The sequence below is a fragment of the Eulemur rufifrons genome, chromosome 15, assembly GCF_041146395.1.
Source record: "Eulemur rufifrons isolate Redbay chromosome 15, OSU_ERuf_1, whole genome shotgun sequence".
Lineage (NCBI taxonomy): Eukaryota > Metazoa > Chordata > Mammalia > Primates > Lemuridae > Eulemur > Eulemur rufifrons.
The window spans coordinates 96,642,291-96,664,790 of record NC_090997.1 but is presented as its reverse complement, the minus strand read 5'-3'; the positions used below and the strand labels follow the sequence as shown (position 1 = coordinate 96,664,790).

Sequence of the window (22,500 nt, the reverse complement as noted above, 5' to 3'; positions counted from 1 at the left end):
TTTCCACTTTTTTCATCAACCCATCTATTTTCTTTGTAAGACTGAGCATCAAATGTCAGTGTTTCAAGGTTTTTTTTCTTTTGCTGCACTTTTTATTGTTATATTAAATGTAAGTGTGTTTATTTCCCAGATGTCAATCATATACAAAGTATTGTGTTCATTTCTCATCTTGGTAAAAACTGTATTTTTCTATTTTCCAAAATATGGGCTCCTTCATATAATATCAATTTTTTTTCAATTCTCTGTATGAATCTTTATTTTTTCCTTCATGATTTTTCTGCTATATATTTGTGAATGTTATAGAAATTAAGGGAAAGTTTTTATTGTTGTTGTTTTGTCTTCTTTGCTTTGCCTTTTTGGGAACTTTCTTTGTCTTATTGATGCTACAGTTGTTAACATATGTGCTGTTTATCTTCATTTTCATCTTGGTAGTGACTAAGAGCTGTGACTCTAGAGTCAAAAGACCTAAGTTTGAATTCTGGCTTTGACACTTTTTGACTGTGTGACTTTGGGCACATTACACATTACTTAACCTCTGTAAGTTTGTGTCTTTTTCTGTAAAATAACTATAATAGTATCTATATCACAGGGCTGTTGTGAGGATTCAATGAAAAAATGCATCTAAAATGCTGAGCAGAATGCTGTACACTAAGCTAACACAAATAATTTCTTTAATACTAACAATGGTTATTATAATAATTATTAAGTATACTGTCAGAAATGTTACCTTACATACATTAAGCATAGATTTTTATGCTAAAGTAGACAATAGTAAACTTACAGGAAAAACGGTTCTTCTTCAAAGCCTTTCAGTTTAACTAAGATTTGATAGTTTCTTTTTAAGATATTACATTCAGAGAAAATTCAAGAATAGGAATGAAATCTGAGATATATTAAAAGACCTATATCAGGCCTGCTGTCTTATCTGATTTCGTGTTCTCAATGACTTCTGTTAAAGTAGTCTTGTCTTTGTCTACTAGGAGAAAATGAGAAAAGTGGAAGAGATTGTGAAAGATCATATAATGTATCTCGATGCAGTTCAGGAATTCACGGATTGGCTCCACTCAGCAAAGGAAGAACTACACCGGTGGTCGGATATGTCTGAAGACTCATCAGCCACCCAGAAAAAGCTGTTGAAAATTAAGGTGAGGAAACGGACAGATATAACTTCACTGTTTCATTGGTTCTTGAGTATAACATGTTTTTGATGAAGATTTGGTGGATATGAGATTCTGTTTTATTTAAAATGTTTCCTTTTTGTTTTCTATTAATATCTGTTGGTGTTTTTTACCTCATGCCTCATCAATTCTAAACATACACAAGATTTTAAAAAAGAGCTCAAAAGACTTTTCACTTGTGAGCAAAACGCAACATTGTCTATATATGTTTCTGTATGGAAATGTTTTTATTGCTGTAATAAGACACATTAAGAAATATGCTCTGGCTTGGTGGGCTTGAAAAAAGCAGATACTATTTTCTAGCACAGTGGAAGAAAGTTTATAACGTAAAGATAATTTTAACAATAACTTGGGAAATGTCATTCTAGATGTTTTATTCTGCTATCGTAGCCAACAGTCCCACAACAGTTTAGGAAACTGTACTTTAAAGGACATTAAAATGATCACCTACTTTACTCCTTATAAGGGAAATTTCAAAAATGGAAATTTATCCATATCTTTTAGTATATTTCTAGTGGCTTACATATTAAATTGCTATCATTTTTCCCCATAAAAAATAATGGATTTTTGTAAAAAATGAAGCAGTGATGAAATCTTCCATGGTTTAGTTTTAGATGAGGAAATGTTGGGAATAAATAGTGTAATCATGGTCAGGAATTTAAAACTCAAGTTGTGTTTTATTCCAAGATCAGAACACAAAAGTCATAAAAATCATAGCTGATGCTAACAATAATAACCACATTTTGAAGATTTTCTGCTAAGTGTTTTAAAAGTATTATTTAATTCTTACAATGCTATGCGTATTTTAATTGAGATAATCACCTAAAGTCACTTTTTAAGCCCTTATTCTCTGTGTGATTATTTAAAATACTTCTTTGATATATTTCTTAATAATATTCTAATTTAGGCCGGGCGCGGTGGCTCACGCCTGTAATCCTAGCACTCTGGGAGGCCGAGGTGGGCGGATCGTTTGAGCTCAGGAGTTTGAGACCAGCCTGAGCAAGAGCGAGACCCCATCTCTACTAAAAATAGAAAGAAATTATACGGACAGCTAAAAATATATATAGAAAAAAATTAGCCGGGCATGGTGGCGCATGCCTGTAGTCCCAGCTACTCGGGAGGCTGAGACAGGAGGATCACTTGAGTTCAGGAGTTTGAGGTTGCTGTGAGCTAGGCTGACGCCACGGCACTCACTCTAGCCTGGGCAACAGAGTGAGACTCTGTCTCAAAAAAAAAAAAAAAAAAAAAATTCTAATTTATTCATAGGTCCTTCCATCCATCCATCCACCCATCTGTCTAATTATTCAACCAGTGCTATGCATCCCTTAAGGAACTCACAGTCTAGTGAGGAACAATAATGCACAAACTGATGTCTAATAATACACTAAATGTCATGATAGCTCACTATCCTTTCAGAGTTCAGGCCCTGTAATCAGGGAAACCCAGTGTTGCACACTTCCTCTACTGCGGTGATTTTCTAGCTGTGTCTTTTGGGCAAGTTATTTGATGTCCTCAAGACTCAACCTCTTAATTGGTTAAAAAAAATGAAGAATAAAAATAATAAATAGTACCTGCCTCATGGAGTTATTTTCAGGACTAAATTAGATCTTGCATGTAAAACATTTAGCATCGTGCCTAGTACAAAGAACACACTCTATAAATAATCCAGTAGATTTGATAAGTGAGTGATTAATTGGCTACAAGGTGACAAGGTGGAAAGAGTCAAGGGTGATGGTTTACCTAGACTCAGTAGAGCCATCACCTGACCTGAGGAAAATAATTGCATGCAGAGGAGTCTGGTTATTGAGGGAGAGACACGAAGAGTTCAGATCGCATTTGAACTGGCAGGTGGTAGTAATGTCCAGGAGGCAATTGAATATTCAAGCCTGAATTTCAGGTTAGGAAGCTAGATTGAAGACACAGACTTGGAAATTATTAGCATATAATTTGTAGTTAAAGCCGCTAGAGTGGGTGAAACCAAGACTTACGTATAAAGCAAACAGAACAATGGGCACAGAACCAAAGCCTGAGCACTGCCGACATTTAAGGGTTAACAGAGGAAAAGGATTTGAAAACGAGAGATAAAGAAGAGGAGAAATAATATTAATAATAAGAGGAAGACTAGGCAGGTGTGGTGCCACCGAGACCCCAGGTAAGGAAGGTGGTAACTATCATAGATGCAGCAGGAGGCTGCCATTGATAGGAAGAGGGAAGAATGCTCACGAGATTTGACAGGCTATTTGGCAACCACCCTGAGAATCATTTGCACAGCAAGGGGAGGCGACAAACCAGATTACATGGATTTAGGAGTAAATGGCAGATGAGGAAGACAGAGTGGCAAAGATGGACTAGTGTTTTGAAAAGTTAATATGAGAAAGTAAGATAATTCTTCTACAAAAACTGCTTCATGGGTTGCCAAATGTCTTTAAAAAAAAGATTTTATAAAATGTTTCCAAAAAGAAAAGAAATATAGGAGAAAAAAATTGATGGAAAGAAATTGGAATTTGGGAAGGAGAAAGTGAAGGCTGTCAGAGGCCGACACTGAAATTCAGGTGGGGAGAAAACCTTGGAGGGAATACGCAAAGCACCTCCTCTGTCCTTCTCGGCCATTCCCACCCCATCCCCAGGAGTAACCACTGAGAAAAGGCATCTCTAAAGCAAAACGTCTATGTGTGTGAGGGTGTAAATGTGCATATGTGTGTGTGTGTATATAATATTTTTAAAGAGTTTAAATACAAGATAAGAAAGTATATGCAAAAGTCATTTCAAAACCCTTTACAATGATGATGTCCTTATTCAGAATCTAGATGAATGGAATTAGAAATTGTAAATATTGAAATGTTCCATTTTCATGCTAAAGAAAACTGGGAAAATGCATGAGAGAATATTTTGGCAAACTGAGTTTTGACAGTTGATATTGAATTCACTCATAAAGTCACATTATTATAAGTATTTAAATCTATTAGACATAGCACTTATTAAAAAGTATATTTTTCCTCATCAACTCAGTAATTACCATATATGTTGGAAAACAGGGATAGTTTTTAGAATCCTACTGCTAAAAAAGGCTGAATATGTATATTAAAGCTAACTGTGCATAAGAATTTTCATTTGATTATGCTGCTTTCAAATGATCTATGCTAAAATGTGGCTGTATTACATATAATTGTGAGAAATATTTATTTCAAGCTACTTTAATGAAATACAAACACTATTATATAGACTAGTTAAGGCATTCTTTATGCTTAACATAATTTATTAGGCACACTTTATATTTACCATCCCAATTTTTCTTTACTTGCTAATTTATAAATGATTTTCTTCTGGAGGTTTCTTTTGTCCCTAATAATCATCTTTTCCTTCTATTTAATCAAGGAATGAAGTCATAATTTTGTATTAATTTTAACAAAATCCTGTCTTTAGCAATGGATATGTAAATATGTAAACACCAGGTGATGATTTCATGAAGAAAAATTTCAGTAAAAAAAAAATCTGTTCTCAGAGAGAAATACCACTATTCTACCTATGTAACAATGCATATTTAATTTTATCTTGTTGTCCTTTAGAGTATTTGTGTGCTTTAAGACTAAAGCTATAGCTAAATTGTTAAATTTCTAGTGAGTTTTTTTAAAAGGTAAAAATAATAGTAATAAATGAACCCAAGTCTAGAATTTAAACTTTTGATTAAGTAGGTCTGTGAATTATTCATTTTAGTTGCTGTAAAAATGTTTAGTGAAGGTACTGAAGTTTTTGAAGTTGTATACGGCTCATTCTTTTGTTGTGATGGGTCAGCTTGATTCCTGGTGGGACCCACATGTGATTTAAGCCCCCATCTTGTGGAAGATGAAATGTGGAAATTGTGAGCAGAGCACAGTTCTGCTGCAATCCTTATTCACTTGTCCGTGCACTTAGGGGGAAGTACAAATTCAATCATTTATAGGAGCAGTATGCGACAGGCAAATATTTAAGACACTATCAAAACATTTTCATACATTGAAACAATGCCTGATTTCGGGGTCCCTGTTTATAGTCTGTCTCAAGACGTTGCAAATTCTTGGGTTATCTTGCCATAAGCCTCGGCACTTGGCAATGATAATTCCCTGCTATTATAATTTGGGAGTGGATAGAGGAATTGATTCTGGTTCCTTGTGGCACGCTTGCTAAAACTTCCTAGCAGGACAGGGTCCCCTTCTGTACACATTTGGAAACTTGCAGCCCAAGTGACTCACAGCCTCCTTGGTTACCATGGTGATATTCCATTACAGGAGCTGATAGATTCCAGAGAGATCGGTGCAAGCCGCCTAAGCAGAGTGGAGTCGCTGGCTCCTGAAGTGAAACAGAACACAACTGCCAGTGGGTGTGAGCTCATGCACGCGGAGATGCAGGCCCTGCGCGCCGACTGGAAGCAGTGGGAAGACAGTGTGTTCCAAACGCAGAGCAGCTTGGAGAACCTGGTTAGCCAAATGGCCCTTTCGGAGCAGGAGTTCTCAGGCCAAGTGGCTCAGCTCGAGCAGGCCCTGGAAGAGTTCGGTGCCCTTCTGAAAACCTGGGCTCAGCAGTTAACCCTCCTGGAAGGCAAGAACACGGATGAGGAGATAGTGGAATGCTGGCACAAGGGACAAGTAAGTTGGCTTCCTGTTTTCTATTGGTGGTTATGCTAAAGATATTTTTTTTGACTCTCACTGCTACTTTAAAAAAAAAAAGAAATTTCTTGCTAACTAAAAACATGAATGTTCAGATTTGGAGGAAGTATTTATCTAGTTAAATTTACAAAGTCTGATCTTTTTCTCTTCTCATAAATCAAACTCTTATAAACAGAAAGATTTGAGGAAGGAGTTATTATTTGCCGTAGGAAACATTTATTGTTCATGGAGACATTTTACTTTCATTCCTATGGTGTAAGAATTTGTAATAGTGTATTCAGCCATGCAGTCTGAAAAATAGCCTGTGGGCTGAGGCATAAATAGACAGAGAGTCATGGCTGTTTCCTTGCCAGTTAACTATTTCAAGCAATTAAATGATTGAATTTATAGCTTTGAAAGACTCATTTGGTAATCTGCTAAAGCACAACTAATAGTTTTCTTCCTGATTAGCGCTCCTCTATGTGGTTTTGACAGCTGTACTTGAATTAGCCCGTTAACTGAACTCCTACGTCATGAGCCCTGTTGCCTTCCCGGCTTTTTTTTTTTTTAAACTAATGGCAGCTTCTCCAAAACTGGGAGAAAGGGAAACACACCAGGGATAGTGCAGAATGGGCAGGAGCTTGGCATTTTTTTCCTTTTTTTTTTTTTTTTTTTTTTAGTGTTAAATAGTATCTTTGAAAGCCTTTTCAATATTTGCAATTTTATAATGCCCTGAATCATGGATGTCCTTAAAAGGAAGTTTACTAAAGTAAACTTCTCTGCTTCTATTTATGTTATAATTGTTTCAAAATAGCTCCAGCCAGTAAGAAAGTCATGTAGTATTTCCAGCATTGCCTTGTTTTAAACCAAGTATTTGAAACAAATTTAGCACACCATACATTAAAACTTTATAATTATCTCTTTATGCTGTTTAATTTATAATGTTTCTAGGTTTTTTGTTTTTGTTGTTCTAATGCATTTCCTGTCCTTCAGGTTTGCACACCAGAATAAAGCTTAGAAATCAGTTCTGTGAGACAGGGACAAAGAAGTTGGTAATTGCTCCATGTGGTTCTGATACGAAAAGATCAGTTATGCTATTTTGGCACCTTTTCATTTCCCTTTCTTTGCATTTCATTAATATGAGTGAAAATTTTAAAAAAGAAAGATTTAGTTATACCTAGGCTATAAATACTATTCTCAGTTACTGTTATTTCTTACATGGATACTATTAGTGAAAATAATAGGTCAGGCCTATAAAAATACACACGATAATGCAACAGTAAATATGAGCTTTTATTATAGTTGTTCTAACAATTCAAGGACGTCAGCCTTCTGCTTAGGTCCACTTCCAGATATGACTCTAGGGCCAATGTTTTTGATGACAACACTACATTTTCTCTCAACATTCATATTTTCTTTTATTTCTAATAATGGAATTTTATCTAAAAGTAGAGATAGTATTTCAATTATTATTATTTTATAACTATTATTTTATGTGTATAAAATAGTAGATGAGCCAGGGTTCTTGTGGCATTGTTTTGCTGTTAGGGGGGCCTTGTCGGTGACAATCACAAGAATTTATTTTATGCAATTAAATGACAACACTCAAGAAATCCTTTACGGTATAAAAAAAGATGATTTATAAACTATATAATACAATGTGGCAAAAAGTTCTGTTTACTGTGTTTGTAAAACTTGTTTATCTTAATATTCATTAGAGTATTAGTATTGGAAATATAGCAGTTTTCTTAAGCTGTATAAGGGAGAAAATGCCTTCTAGCATGTAACCAAATCAGAAGCCTAAAACTCGATATTTACATAATGAAAAAGTTCTACTGGCAGGCTTTAATTTAAGTTGAAGTTATAGAAATTTTTTAAATGTAAAGTTTTGATCAAAAGCTTTTCATTTTTAATGTCATCTCAAATTTATAAGTGCCTGACTCGAATCTCAGTATTTTTACTTTCTTAATATGTGGTAAGTTGCTTTAGATTTTATAATGTTCGCCCTTAAATAAAAGGTTCAATATGACATAAAACAAATTGTTTCTAGTTTAGCATTTGGAGTTTCAGAAACTATCTAGTTATTACTTAAGAATTATTATAAATGAAAATGTTTTAGACTCCTGTAGCCCAGACACTGAGCTAAATAAAGAATTGACAGACCGAGAGAACACCCTCCCTGCTCCCATGACCACGGTCTAGGTGACAAGACACACAGGTACAAAGCCAGTGGGCTGCTCATCCTGGTGAACGCCCGTAAGGTGTTCTGTGTCCTCAGAGAAGAAGCCCTAAGAATTGGGAGGGAGGGCAGAGGAGCCCTAGAGGAATCATTATTTGAGCGGAGTCTTGGGGCATGATTACCACTTGACTGGATAGATGAGACAGAGGAACAGCACCAAAATGCAACATTACTAAGGAATGAGAAATCACAGGAGGGAAACTGGAGGACAAGAGGCAAATTAGGAGGATTCTGTGCCATTCCAGAAAGAAATGATGGCGATGTCCACGGGTCTGTGAGAGTCAGCACGCAGAGGCAAAGATGGGTGTGATGAAATGAGCTGAGGCACAGAGGAGGCTAGACTGGGTGTCTCTTGCATGGAGTGAGAAGGGAAACAAAGGGAGAGGCCGAGATCCTGTTCAGTCTTCTCATTTACACCCACGGGAGGACAGTGATGCCATTTACCAGGATGAGGATGCAACACAGACCTGGTTTGTTGAGGGATGTGCTTTCTCTTCAGATCTGGGCCATCTCTTGATAAATATCTCCGAGAATAATAATAGTAACAGCAACAGCTATTTGAGTAGTTACTCATCTTTTTGTCCCTCCTCCTTAATTTATTTGGTTGCTTTGGTGATAGCACTATCCACACAGTGTTTAAATATTCAAGAATCATTTTCCTGCTGATTTCACTAATTAGGCACTTAGTGTGTTAGAAATTGTGCTAAGTGTGTGTCACTCCTGATCTCATTTGCTCCTTGTGACAACTCTATAAGGGGAACACTCTGATTGCAAAGCATCTTGTGTAACTCAGCTGACCATGGCATTGATTTCAGAGGTGTACTCTTCAGTTCCTAAGAATTTATTTTGGATTAGGTACACTGTTTTTCATGTGTCTCCCTTTCTTCATTTGGGCAGGTGGGGGTGGGGAGGGTCCCAGAATCCAGCAAAATACTTAGCATATAGCATATATTTAGCAAATATTTGATGGCTATATGAATGCAACTATGAAACAAATAAATTAGTAGTTACATCAGACCTGTTGATTATAATAAATTCTTAATATAAATGTTACCTGTATATGCTACATAAAATCAATTGCTATATACATTTTAATCCAAAATAAGTGTTGCTTTTTTTTTAAGTAATTTCTCTTCACCTTTAAACTATATATATATATCTCCCAATGACCTAGTCAGACTATTTTTAAACAATGTAGTTTTTCTTTTCTTGTTTCATTTTCAGTCATTTGGCCAGTTAATCATTTGGTTACTCTACAATATTTGATGCTACAGTGTCTGTGCATGGCTAGAAAACTAGAAAAGGAGACAAATTAGCCAAGTGCTATTATTTTCAAGAGGAATTATGAAAATAGGCCTCATTTCTTTATTGAATCTACTGTGTTGGTTTCTCCCTCACTAATAATTTATAATATGATTTATGCCTGTATAGTATGAGTATATGAAAGTGACCCAATGTAAATGCTCCCTTCTCTGTCTTATTATTTCCTAAAAGGAGATACTAGATGCTCTACAAAAAGCAGAGCCCAGAACAGAGGATCTCAAGTCTCAGCTGAATGAACTTTGTCGATTTTCCAGAGACCTGAGTTCATACAGTGGGAAAGTTTCTGGCTTAATTAAAGAATATAATTGGTGAGCATGGACCTTATTGGTATTCCAAATATTTTTATACAAATTAGAAGCTAGAGGTTTATTTTAAGGTATAATTTCAAAATGATATTTATTAAGCATTAAATGCATTAATAAATGAGATACACATTCTAAGATCTGATTCCATCAAACATTAGTTTAATCAATGTTATCAATTTTTTTCATCTATTAAATTGTCAAATCACTTTTTCAGTCTTTGTTTGCAAGCATCCAAGGGCTGCCAGAATAAAGAACAGATTTTACAGCAAAGATTTCGAAAAGCCTTGAGGGATTTCCAGCAGTGGTTGGTTAACGCAAAAATCACTACCGCCAAATGTTTTGATATACCTCAATATATTAGTGAAGTTTCAACAAGTCTTCAGAAAATACAGGTAAGAGTGTTATCAATTAATTAATTTTAATAATGGTTAATTCTAATAATTAATTCTAATGATAGCATTTAAAAGGTACCTCTAGATCTTTTTGTTAGTGCATTGCATATTAAAGTTTTTCTAAAGAAACTCAAATTTCACATAAATTCCCACTCGAAATGGTTGATGTTTTTATGTAAAGAGAAACTGGTCTGTTTATATAAGTACATACTATTTTTACATGTGAATAAGGGAAATAATAAAAGTTCTTTCTATGTGACAAACATTGAATTGTGTGTGCCTAAGCACCCTAAGTGGATTTTGTCATTTAATTTTCACAATAACCATATCAAGTACATAAGATTATCATTCCCAGCATACAGATAGCATAAAAGAAATTTAGTGAGGTTGCAGAGCTGGTGTGTAAAATAGCCAGATTTATCACAGGTAGATTTTATGTTTGTTCATTTTTTTCTCTCATCCTTTTCTTTACCTAATTGCAACTTCATTGTGCCATTCTACATAATACCTTCAACAGCAGCCTTTTTTAGGCACAGTTGTTAAAACTGCCTTTCATACCTGTGCATGTCTGATTATTCCATGTACTAGCAGTCCCGAAAGATCAGTGATGAAATTTGAATTTTTTTCAGAGGGCATATATATATATATATATATATATATAGAAAACTTTTTATACACGCACATGCTTGAAGTTTTTCTAGTAGGAGCAGACTCTGAAACAGTATTGGCTGTATCTCTTTCACCAATTTGAATTCTTGGTTGTTAATATAATAGGATAACACTTGCTTTGAAGAGTTGCTCCATTTAAAATTCTTCCAATTTTGCTTCAGGTTAAGGGGTAGAACTTTGAAACCTCTTTCACCCATTTGTCTGTGTTGGAGAAACCCAGTACTATTTTTGAGGACAGGCTTTGGCCTTTTCTCTGCCCCACCGCCCCCCACCTCAGCACAGCTCTATGTATGGGGGTGGCCATCCATGGAGATAAACATCCTGGTGAGGTTCCTTTAAACAAAATCCACAACAGAATATCTATGCTTCTGTTTCCTGTCAGAATAAATGATCTCGAGCTTGGGCTTTCCATTTCTTCTCTAACATTTGAAAATATTAATGGAAATTGACTGTAGAATACATACAGAATCCACCTATTTTTCTAGAGAAAGATTATATTGTTTTGTTTTGTTTTGTTTTTGAGATGGAGTCTCGCTCTGTCACCTGGGCTAGAGTGTTGTGGCGTCAGTCTAGCTCCCAGCACCCTCAAACTCCTGGCTCAAGCAATCCTCCTGCCTCAGTCTCTCGAGTAGCTGGGACTACTGGTGCATGCCACCATCCCCGGCTAATTTTTAGTAGAGACAGGGTCTTGCTCTTGCTCAGGCTCTTCTCGAACTCCTGACCTCAAACAATCCTCCCACCTCAGCCTCCCAGAATGTAGGATTACAGGCGTGAGCCACCATGTCCAGCCAAGATTATATTCTTGGATCTAGCCAGATGTTGGGAAAAGTACACACTTTGGCTATACTTTATTAAATTATACTTTGGCATTATGTCATTGACTTGTCTGTCATAAGGACAACCCTAGGAAGCACTCTGTTGTCTTTTATTTTATTTTCTTAGAGATAGGGTCTCTCTCTGTCATCCAGGCTGGAGTGAAGTGGTACAATCATAGCTCACTGCCGCCTCAAACTCCTGAGCTCAAGCTATCCTCCCACTTCAGCCTCCTAAGTAGCTGAGACTACAAGTGCACACCACCATGCCCAGCTAATTTTTTTTTTTTTTTTTTTTTTTTTTTTTTTGAGACAGAGTCTTGCTCTGTTGCCCAGGCTAGAGTGCCATGGTGTCAGCCTACCTCACAGCAACCTCAAACTCCTGGGCTCAAGCAATCCTACTGCCTCAGCCTCCCGAGTAGCTGGGACTACAGGCATGCACCATCATGTCCGGCTAATTTTTCTGTATATATTTTTAGCTGTCCATATAATTTCTTTCTATTTTTAGTAGAGATGGGGTCTCGCTCTTGCTCAGGCTAGTCTCGAACTCCTGAGCTCAAACAATGCTCCTGCCTCGGCCTCCCAGAGTGCTAGGATGACAGGTGTGAGCCACTGTGCCCGGCCTTAATTTTTAAATTTTTTGTAGAGAAAGGGTCTTGTTATGTTGCCCCGTCTGGTCTTGAACTCCAGGCTTCAAGCGATCCTCCCACTTTTGCCTCCCACTTTTGCCTCCCAAAGTGCTAAGATTATAGGCATGAGCCACTGTGCCCAGCCTGTTGTCATTTTTTAATAAACTACCACTAAAAATGTAATCTACTCCATATAATAGCATTTGCTTTATTAAGACTGCCCAGGAAAATTCACACCCTGTCTCTTTCTAAGAATGATTATGCTTCTGCTGAGCAGATGGTTTGTTTTTATCATGTGAGTTGTGTACCTGGCTGTGTTTACTCTTTTGCTTTGGCAGCAAGGATCCTCAGAGCCTAAGTCATGATCCAACCCCATCAATAATACAGAACCATATGGCTTTTATTTTGTAAACTAATCTTAGCTAGAGTCTATTTTATTTTATAACTCTTATTTTCCCTTGATACTTATTTCCCCTCCTGTTTATTTTTATATAATTGTTAATATTATATGAGACAGCTCATAACATTTTGGGGACAAGTCAAAATTTAGATTAGTAAATAAAATAATTTGCAACTTGCCTATTAAAGAAAGACCTGGGCCTTTTAATGTATACAATTAAAATAGCTTATTTCTTGTCTTCGATTTTAATGAGGAATATAGAGAAAAATCAATGTATTTTAAAGCATAGAGCATTTTATTGTGCTTAATTTTATATTTTTATTTATAGGAGTTTTTGTCTGAAAGTGAGAATGGACAGCATAAGCTAAACATGATGGTGTCTAAAGGAGAACTTCTGAGTACTCTGTTGACCAAAGAGAAAGCTAAAGGGATCCAGGCCAAGGTTGCAACTGCAAAAGAAGATTGGAAAAATTTTCACTCAAATCTCCACCAAAAGGAATCTGCCCTAGAGGTATATATAGTATAGCCAACCACGTGGACATGTTCTGTGTTGTTTGTTGTTGTTCTTGTTGTTAATTAAACCACAGTTTCCATATAACCAGTGCCAATATCGATGACTTTTGTCATCCCTCTTTGAATATAAATGGGTAACTGGATAACTGTAAAATAGCTCAATGCTAGCAGGAGCCTCCCTGAGGAATTAAGTAGCTTCTTGCGCAGCAGGGTCTATTGTTACAGACTGGCCCCTCCAGGGACAGCCAGCTTTACATTTCAGCGTAGCACTTAATCCTTCATTTAAAATGCCTCAGTATTTTCTTCAGAGACAATATAAGCTGAATTATCATAACCATAAAATAATTATTGTCACAATAATTTTTTCTTCCAAGAGCATCTATTTTATGTAGGAACTCTTCTCCTAGAGGAAAATTTTAGAGGCATGGGGAGTATCTTTTCCTTTTAAAATAATACTTCGTGGTGGAATAGAGCCTTCATTTGATTATGACCATAATTAATGCAGGATAGAAAAAGATAATAGAGGATTAATGTTCAGCAAGAGAAAACGTGTATTTCCTCAATTCTTTTCTAACCCAAGACCATCGAGTTCTCTTTTGTAATGGTGGCTGTTCTTTCAGGGCAGGCATCCTCCACTTAATAGAGTGATAACCACTGTGCAGTGCCGGGAAATTCACAGTTAACCCTATGGGAATCATTAATGCAATGTGGCTTGAGCTCTGAAGCATCAGCTGTTGAGTTTAGTATGTCTAGCACTGATTGCAAGATTACCTAGTTCAACAGATGTGCAAAAGTAGGCAAGTAGGTCATGAATTGCCTGTTTTCTTAATCTGTTATTTCCCTCATGATTAAGTGTAACCCTTTTAATTTATTCCTCCCTCCCTCCTTTTCTCCCTCCTTCCTATAAGGAATAGATACATAATAATGCCTATTATGTGCCAGACACTATGAAAAGAATACACGTGGGTTAGTCTTTTGCCTTGCCTCAAGAAATACACTTTTTAGAGCAAAAACAGTACATAAAAAATTATTGCAATATAATATACATATGTTCAGGGCTTAGTAGTCAGTCATAGAAAGATGCTTTCTATTTGAAGAAACCAAGGAAGGTTTCCTGAGAGGTGACATTTTAACTGAATCTTGATGGCTAAGTGTTCTTTGAATTTGCTAAAGTTGACATGCATTTCACCTGGAAGGAATTGAATGCACAGGGCCCTCAACTATAAATAGGAAACTTTGGGAAGTTTGACACCAACATAAGGTTTTGCAAGAAGAGCAACAGAGATAAAATTGGAGGTGAAGATCAGGGCCAGGTAGTGAAATGTCTTGTGTGCTAAGCAATTTGACTGTGACTGTCACCCCAGGGTTTCTCGTTTGAATCCCAGACACAGTTTTCCCAAAAATGAAACATAACCCATACTATTCTAAATGCATAGGAGAGAAATTAATTCATTACATTCAATGGATGCTTTAGGGCACTAAGACTTGATTCTCTCAGAACCCAGTTGGGAAGGGCTGAGTGAGCAATCTGCAGGTCTTTTAGCTGGAGATAAACATGTTAATTCTCTGCCCACAGTGTAAACCAGGACAGGGAATAGTAAGTTAGTGAGAGACAGAGAAAGCTTTCAATAATGATCCAGATGACAGAAATGAGGGCCTGCATGAAGAAAATAAGAATAGGATGAAGAATCTCTTAAAACACAACAGGATTTGGTAACTAATTAGATGAGGGGCATAGAGAAGAGAGACAAGTTAAGTCTGAATCCTCAGTTTCTAATTTGGAAGGTGGCACAAATGGTGTTGCCATCACCTGAGATATAAATATGGTAGGAAAAGTAGTTTTAGAGGGCATAACAAAAATTCATTCAATTTCATGTACATTAAATTTTATGTGCCTTCCAGACATTTAGGGGCTAATGACCAAGAGGTAGCAGTTAATGTGAGTGCAGAGCTCAAGATAGATGGTAGAGCTGAGTAACAGTGATAATGGACAATCACCCATGCTGGACACTGTCACTGGCACTTAACATATAGCAGTCTGCATTTAACCCTCTTAACCATGCACGGAGGTAGGAGCTCACCTAACTCTATTCTGTGGATGAAGCAAGTAAGGTACAGGCTGATTCAATAACCTGCCAAGGTCTCACAGCTAGTAAGTGATGGAGACAAGTTCAAACCCAGGCACTCCGTCTCCAAGTGTTGTATACACACAGCTCTGTAAATGTGGGGCTTTGATAGTTTGTAGGCGGTCACTGAAGCCATTGGAGACATTGTTGGAAAATATGCAGAGTGAACATTCGGTGGGATGCCTACCCACACCTGTAGGTAGAAAGTATGTGAGGAACTTCTGGAGTTTAGGAGGAACGTTAGAACTTAGTATCAAGTGCATCCTTGTTCTGATTACCCAGGCCTTGTGCTCAGATCCGTGACTGCACTCCTTTGGAAAAGAACCCAGCTTCCTTCTGTGTTAGACCCCGGACCGATCCCCTAATGCTCTGTTCCTCAGTCTCTTTTCTTTGCAGAGCCTATATTCCTCGTCACGCTCCCCCACTTTGCCCTGTTTAGTGACCCCATGAGACTCCAGTAACCCGAAGATGGAAGCACTTTGAACTCATGAATTTATTTAATTATTCAACAAATATTTGTGGAGCATCTATTTGTGAAGGACTAGTCTAGGCTCGAGGGCCACAGCAGAGAATAAAACAGAACAAAATCCCTGCCCTCATGATGCTTAGATTTTTTTTGGAATATTCCAGGGGTTATTTTGGTTTCTTACATATGTACATTACTTTTAACTTTCGAAAGCATTCCCACAACTAACCCATCTCCCTCACGGTGAGTACGGCACATGTGATTGTTCCCACGTTGTAGATATCCTAGACCGGATACAGATGGAGCATTAAGCCATTAGTCCTCTCTGCTTAGATTTTTCAGCTAATCTGTATGGACTTTCTCTTGGGCAGAACTACAAAAAGTTCTGATTAATTTTAAAGCCTTTAATTTGTTCACATGGTAACATAAATAACAAATTCAAATTCACATCAGTCTAGCATTTTATAAGTAATAGTGGATGTAGACACCTTGCTTAAGGTACCTACATGGTATCTATGCAAGTATTTACAACATTCTTATGTGGTAAGCACATAACACTATTTGGTATTTCTTATCATTTTATAAATCAGAATAAACTGTTTATTAAAAACATAAGAAGTATTTGCTACTTCTTGTCTCTTCATAAATCGAAATCAATAAAATGTATACTAACATTTCTTCATATTCCTACATGGTACCATGGTGTGTCCCAGGGAGTGTCAGACCCAGGCCTTCCCCTCATGGAGCTTGGAATCTAGTTTTGGAAATGAGGCACACCTGCCTCAGGTGAAAAGTCACAATCCAGCCCAGTCCAGTCTATGATAAAGTGTGTAGGCACTTGTATAGACAACAAGTGCAGTAGAAGTCGAGAAATGGGTATAATCTCTGAGGTGGGCCGGATAGTTAGGGGAAAAAATATATTTTAAAAAAGTAGAGTCATATAATGTTTTTCAACAATATTCAAAACTTTTAAATAGCTTACTAATTAGTGCCCAGGTGAACGATGGAATATTCCAGACATTGAGAAAAGGGCAGAAAGGGGAGGGGGCCAGGTTGGAGTGTGGGGTTTGAATGCCAACTGAAGGACTCTGGGCTTGCTATTAAAATATTCTCTTGTCCTTGACACTGTCTAAAACCTTGCAGAACCTAAAGATCCAAATGAAGGACTTCGAAGTAAGTGCTGAGCCCGTCCAGGCCTGGCTGAGTAAGACGGAGCAGATGGTGCATGAAAGCAGCAGTCGCCTCTATGACCTGCCGGCCAAGAGGAGAGAGCAGCAGAAGCTCCAGGTGATGAGACCCTCCGCCCTGTCCGACCACACTTCTGTCCCGCCCCCTGTGCCCCCAAGAGAGCAGATGCACGCTGAGCACCCCGAGTTAGACCATGCCGCCGTGGGATGCCGTGTGTCCTTTCCCCGTTTCTGACACCTTTTATGTTTTCTAACTTTCCTTTGAGGTCTGATTGGTTTCCTTCCTGTGGTGCTCCACTGTGTGGAGGTCAGAAATAACAAAGCTTTCAGGGTTCTCCGATCGATGGCTTGCCGGTGTTGATTTCCACGTTCTTTGGTCCAAAGCTTCATGTGCGATGTGCTTTTCCCCAGCCTCTCAATTGTGACCTGCTTGTGCTTTTCAGTCTGTCCTTGAGGAAATACACTGCTACGAGCCTCAGCTCCACAGGCTGAAAGAGAAAGCTCAGCAGCTGTGCGAAGGACAAGCTGCCAGCAAGAGCTTTAGGCACAGAGTGTCGCAGCTGTCTTCCCAGTATCTAGCGCTAAGCAATTTAACAAAGGTAACGCCTGGCATGTCTGTGTGTGAGTGTGATACCGATGTCGCAAAACTGCAGTTGCCACAGGTTGTGCAGGGCACCCATCCTGCCACACCCCCCGGGGTGGTGTCTGTGGCTCAGCAATGAGGCACGTAAGCGCTGCGTCCCCAGCCTTGCAATCCAAGTTAATCATTTGCGTGATGGCTTAAAGTGGTTCTCTGAAAACACCCAAGGAGGTTTCAAAGGTTGAAGAGACTTCTAGTCTATTATTGCACAAAATATCCCTTTTAATACTGAAATGATATGTTTCCCAGGGCTTTGATTTTGAAGACTCAAAGCATAAACATAAGGCAAAACTCAGAGTTTTTGTTCTAAAGAATCTCAGATTAAATTACTTTAGAAAAACATGAATCCAAAGCATATAAATTTTATTGAACTAAATATAAAGGTAGTTTGAAAAAAATGGGTCTACACTTCTTATATTCATTATATAGTAGTCAAGGAGGTGTTGATTGAGAGTTTCAGTTTGGATTCCAGAGGAGAGCTCAAAACTGGCACTGATTCATATAACTGATTAAATCTCTTTTTAAATAGCTTAGGAAAAAATCAGTGGGGTCCCACTATGACCTTGTTTAGAGCATTCAGCTAGTATAACGCAGATCCATCTTGAACCTTATGACACAGGTTTATCCTGAGCTTTATGCGCCTTGTAACATTTGTTTCCTATATTTTAAATTTCAGATGTTAGAATGTAGGGAACCTACTGTAATTTGTTCTTTAATTTAACCTCACCTATTTTAGTGTGGTTGACTAACTTCTCATCTGCTAATTTGGGCCATCAAAAATACATCATTGAGATAGTCACACTAGTATAGGTCTGAAAGTAAATAGTCTATGTTTATACCCATGTTTATTCTGTGAATTACTTTTGATATGAATTGATATGAAAATATGAATTACTTTTTTCTGTCTTTAGAAAATCTGTCACATATCTAATGAATTAAGCTGAAGAGTGAATCATTTAAGAATAAATTAAGGACATATTTCTATTCCTTTATATTTATTTAGATACCAATAAGTGGTAGATATTTTAATGCTTTAAGAGCTATTGACTATTATAAAGTCTTCACTGTGTTGGATATGACTTATAATTAATAAGGAAACCACATGTATGGTTCCAAGTGTCAAAATTTAGAGATATTATAAAATCTCAGATTACTGTTCTTCAGAACTCTGGCTATAGTGTGGGTCCTGTGGGAATGTGATATTAGTCGAGGCAAACATAGTATGTGAAAGCTAGAAACTACTTTGATTCCCCACCCAGACAAGGCATTAGGAAGAAATTTTACTGATAAAAAAATCACAACTGTGATAAAGAAGGTGAGGGACAGTAAATTGTAACTTTTCTGCTTTTTGGCCCAGTTATTTTAATAACCTTACTACTTCGAAAGATCACAAATCTCATAGAATGAGTGCAGACTTGTATCATGTGTGCAACATGCGAAGCTCTGACTGATTGTAGTCATTCCATACAAGCCATTGGCTTTACACTTTGAGTCTCTGTGGAATGGACAGCTCTAAAACCATTTCTGTGCTTTCCAGGAGAAAGTGTCAAGATTGGACAGAATTGTTGCAGAGCACAATCAGTTCTCTCTCGGCATTAAAGAATTGCAAGACTGGATGACAGATGCTGTTCACATGCTGGATTCTTACTGCCACCCAACATCTGACAAAAGTGTCCTGGACAGCAGGATACTCAAGCTTGAGGTATGCATGTGTAGAGAAATATTTGTAACTTTACATTTTGTTTTTCTCAAAATGTCCCATCTCCATCTGCCTGGTGTGGCGATGTCACACTCTCCCCGTGACCAATCTCAGAATGCCTTGCCGGTGAGACCCTGTCCACCTGGGGTGGATGTGCCTGAGCGTTCCTGAATTATTTGACTCTAGACATACTCACTCATAATTTTTTTTCCAAAAAATATAATAAAACCCTAATGTGGTTACTTGCTTGATAGCCAAATAACAGGTTAGTTTCAAATTACCTCACAAACACAATTATTTTGAGAAAATATTTTGAAGGGCAAAACATTTCCCATCTTACTCAGCTCACTTACCTGCCTGTATCATTTAGTTCATCCTTCTCCCATCCCAAAATTTGCATCACAAATGCAAACGTTCAATTTTGCATTTGTGATGAAAATAATTAATCTGCATTCATTCGTATACGGAGTGCCTTCTAGAAGACTGGCACTCTGTCTTGGCACCAGCGACTCGAAGATGAATAAAAATGTGGTCTTTGCCCTCAAGGATTTTATTTTCTGGGCCTGGAGATTGAAATACAGAGGACAGTAATAACAGCTACAGATATGCTTTTGGTGTCATGGACAGAGGAGTGGAAAAGGGCAGGAGAGATGGGTTGAACGCTGGAGCAGATTTCTTAGGAAGTCTGCTTGCTAAACTGAGATTTTAAGAATGATGAAGGGAGTTATCCTGGCAAGGATGACTGGGCGGAGATTTGAGAGCGGTAGCAGGGAGGGGAGAAGTGTGAGCAAAAGCCGGAGGGAAGAAATAGCATGGGGTGTGGCAAACTGCTAGCAGTTGCTTATTGCTGCAGCAGAAAGTGGCGGCAGTGTGGCTGAAGCTGAATCTATAGAAATTGGCGAGATCCATACTAGAAAGAGATGAAGCTTTGTGTTATAGGTGACACTCCTGTTTTATGACTTTGAATTAAAGTTTCCTTCTCACACAGGAAAAGAATAGGGCTTATGAAGAACTTGAGATGTATCATCTATTTCTATAGGTTTTGTGCTGGAGACCTTAACACTTATAAACTCTTCATCCTACGACCTTTGAGAATTCATGAATTGTACTGTAATATCTTTTCCCCTTGTTAAAACCAGTAAAGTAAAACTTCACTGGAAGGGGGGATTATTCAGAGAAGACTCAAGACTTGTAAAGCTAAGGCCACTTAGAGATCAGCGGGTGGCTGGTGACTGGCACTCACCTGCAAGCAACTTCTCCACCCTCCATTTCAGCAGCCAGAGAGCTCCAGGGCAGGTGCAACCCAACTGCATGTCATTCTGCTGTCTTCAGGGGCTCTGAAATATTAAACATGCAAATGGCAAAGTATTTCTGTGTTTGTTTCTACAGGCTCTATTATCAGTGAAACAGGAAAAAGAGATTCAGATGAAAATGATACTGACCAGGGGAGAATCTGTCCTTCAGAATACCTCTCCAGAAGGCATTCCTGCTGTTCAGCAGCAACTGCAGAGTGTGAAGGATATGTGGGCGGCTCTTTCGTCTGCAGGGATTCGTTGTAAAAGGTAAGGGAAATCACAGCCAGACACTCTCAAGCCATTAGTGAAAGATCAGTACAATACTGCAGTAACAGACTGTTCTTATGGTTCTTTTTCCTTCCCTCCCTCCCTCCTTCCTTCCCTCCTTTCTCCACTCCTTCTTTCCTTCCCCCCTCCCTTTCTCTCTTTCTTTCCTTCCTTCCTTTTTTTTAAAAAAAAAAAAACAAAAGAAACTGGCAGGTATCTTGCATTTACATTGACCTGCAGTACCGTGCCTGTGATTTAATATAACTAAAAATGCGTATTTCTTATTGTTGTTCGCTGCTTAAAAACCAAAAAAAAAAAAATGAATAGATGTTTAATAATGTAAAGATATATTGATTAAAACTGAGTCATTCACTTGGGAGATAACTAGTGGGGGAGAGGGAAAGAAATGAGCAATGGGGAAGCCAGTAATGGGTATATTATCAAACAAGTTATCATAGTGCGCAACTGGTACTTAATCCAGCTGGGAGCCGATTTAGAGCATGTGCCTTGGAGTTTTTGCACCCAAGGGCAGGGGAGCTGGAGCATTTGGAAACAAACTTCCTGGAGTCAGGAGGACAGCTGAGGGCTGCCCATGAGGGTGACACTCCCCAGGTACACTGCCCTTGAGCTGAGAGTACATCAGCGTATCTTCAAGCTAAGAGATCTAGGCAGGAGCAATTGGGAGCCCAGTTGGCAACATGGTGCAGTGCTAGGGTCTGTGGGGGGCGGGGCACTGACAGTGTCTGCTGCAAAATTACCCAAAACATGGTAGTAAAATTGAGCACAAATGACTGATGTAATTAAAATTATACCATTCGTATTGAGACAAGGAAATATTTAACTAATTAAAAAAGAGAAATAGTTAAGTTTTAATATTTAGACCAATTTAGGAAATGTTACCTTGTTTTTCCATTGTGATTTTCTGATTTTTAAGTCTCATGCCAGGTGGTTATTGTGCTTATTCTCCCTTGGTTCTTCCTTCCTTCTTTTGGTAATTCATTTTTTTCTTCTCCTGCTCTGCATGTCCTGCTCAACTTGATGAAGTTAAGTGTTGGTTCTCCCCTGCCCAGAGCTTTGGCTTGGGAAAAGGCCCACTCGGAATATCTCCCGGTTTCTCCGTCGGGCCTCTCCCAGTGTCTGGTGTTCCCTGGCCACTGACTTCTGGGTTGGTACCCAGTCCCACTTTTCTGCCCGTCGGCCTCGGTTTAACTTGCTTCCTGAGTCTGTCCCTGCCAGAGTCCTAGACTCAGAGCTGATAAGCCCTGGCCAGACTGCCCAGGCTCAAGCCAGCCCCTTTCCTGGTCTCTGGACCCCCTGGCTGGAGTGACCGGAGCGGACACCATGACAGATTTTAGACTCATAAGGATTCTCCATATAGACTATTGTCCTTTCACATCCCTTTCAGTCAACTTGAAGGCGCTCTTTCTAAATGGACAAGTTATCAGGATGATGTTCGACAGTTTTCGGGTTGGATGAACAGTGTCGAAACCAGCCTAAATGAATCTGAAAGGCAGTGTGCGGAACTGCGGGAGAAAACAGCTGCTCTCGGAAAAGCCAAGGTTAGAGCTGGATTTCAGATTCCATTTGTTCTCTTACAGGCCTCTTTAGAATGCCACAGTCAGACAGAAATATGATTACCCATATGCCATGGCTGTACGTATAAGTAAATTATATTTTGGGCTTGTGCTATAATTTCTAATGGCTTCTTAAACTGAACTTTTGTTTATGGTTATTTTAT

The 22,500-nt window shown here is 38.2% G+C and overlaps 1 protein-coding gene across 1 annotated transcript in view; it reads left to right on the top strand.

Annotated features, from left to right (window-relative positions):
- The window catches only part of SYNE1 (spectrin repeat containing nuclear envelope protein 1), a 425,086-nt gene that overhangs the window by 200,742 nt on the left and 201,844 nt on the right, over positions 1-22,500 (top strand). Inside the window, exons 53-62 of the mRNA XM_069488737.1 lie at positions 981-1,145; positions 5,444-5,800; positions 9,534-9,670; positions 9,882-10,059; positions 12,898-13,080; positions 16,818-16,961; positions 17,305-17,460; positions 19,039-19,203; positions 20,590-20,762; positions 22,168-22,321. Coding sequence (XP_069344838.1) covers positions 981-1,145; positions 5,444-5,800; positions 9,534-9,670; positions 9,882-10,059; positions 12,898-13,080; positions 16,818-16,961; positions 17,305-17,460; positions 19,039-19,203; positions 20,590-20,762; positions 22,168-22,321 — 1,812 coding nt within the window. The remainder of the gene's footprint in view (positions 1-980; positions 1,146-5,443; positions 5,801-9,533; positions 9,671-9,881; positions 10,060-12,897; positions 13,081-16,817; positions 16,962-17,304; positions 17,461-19,038; positions 19,204-20,589; positions 20,763-22,167; positions 22,322-22,500) is intronic.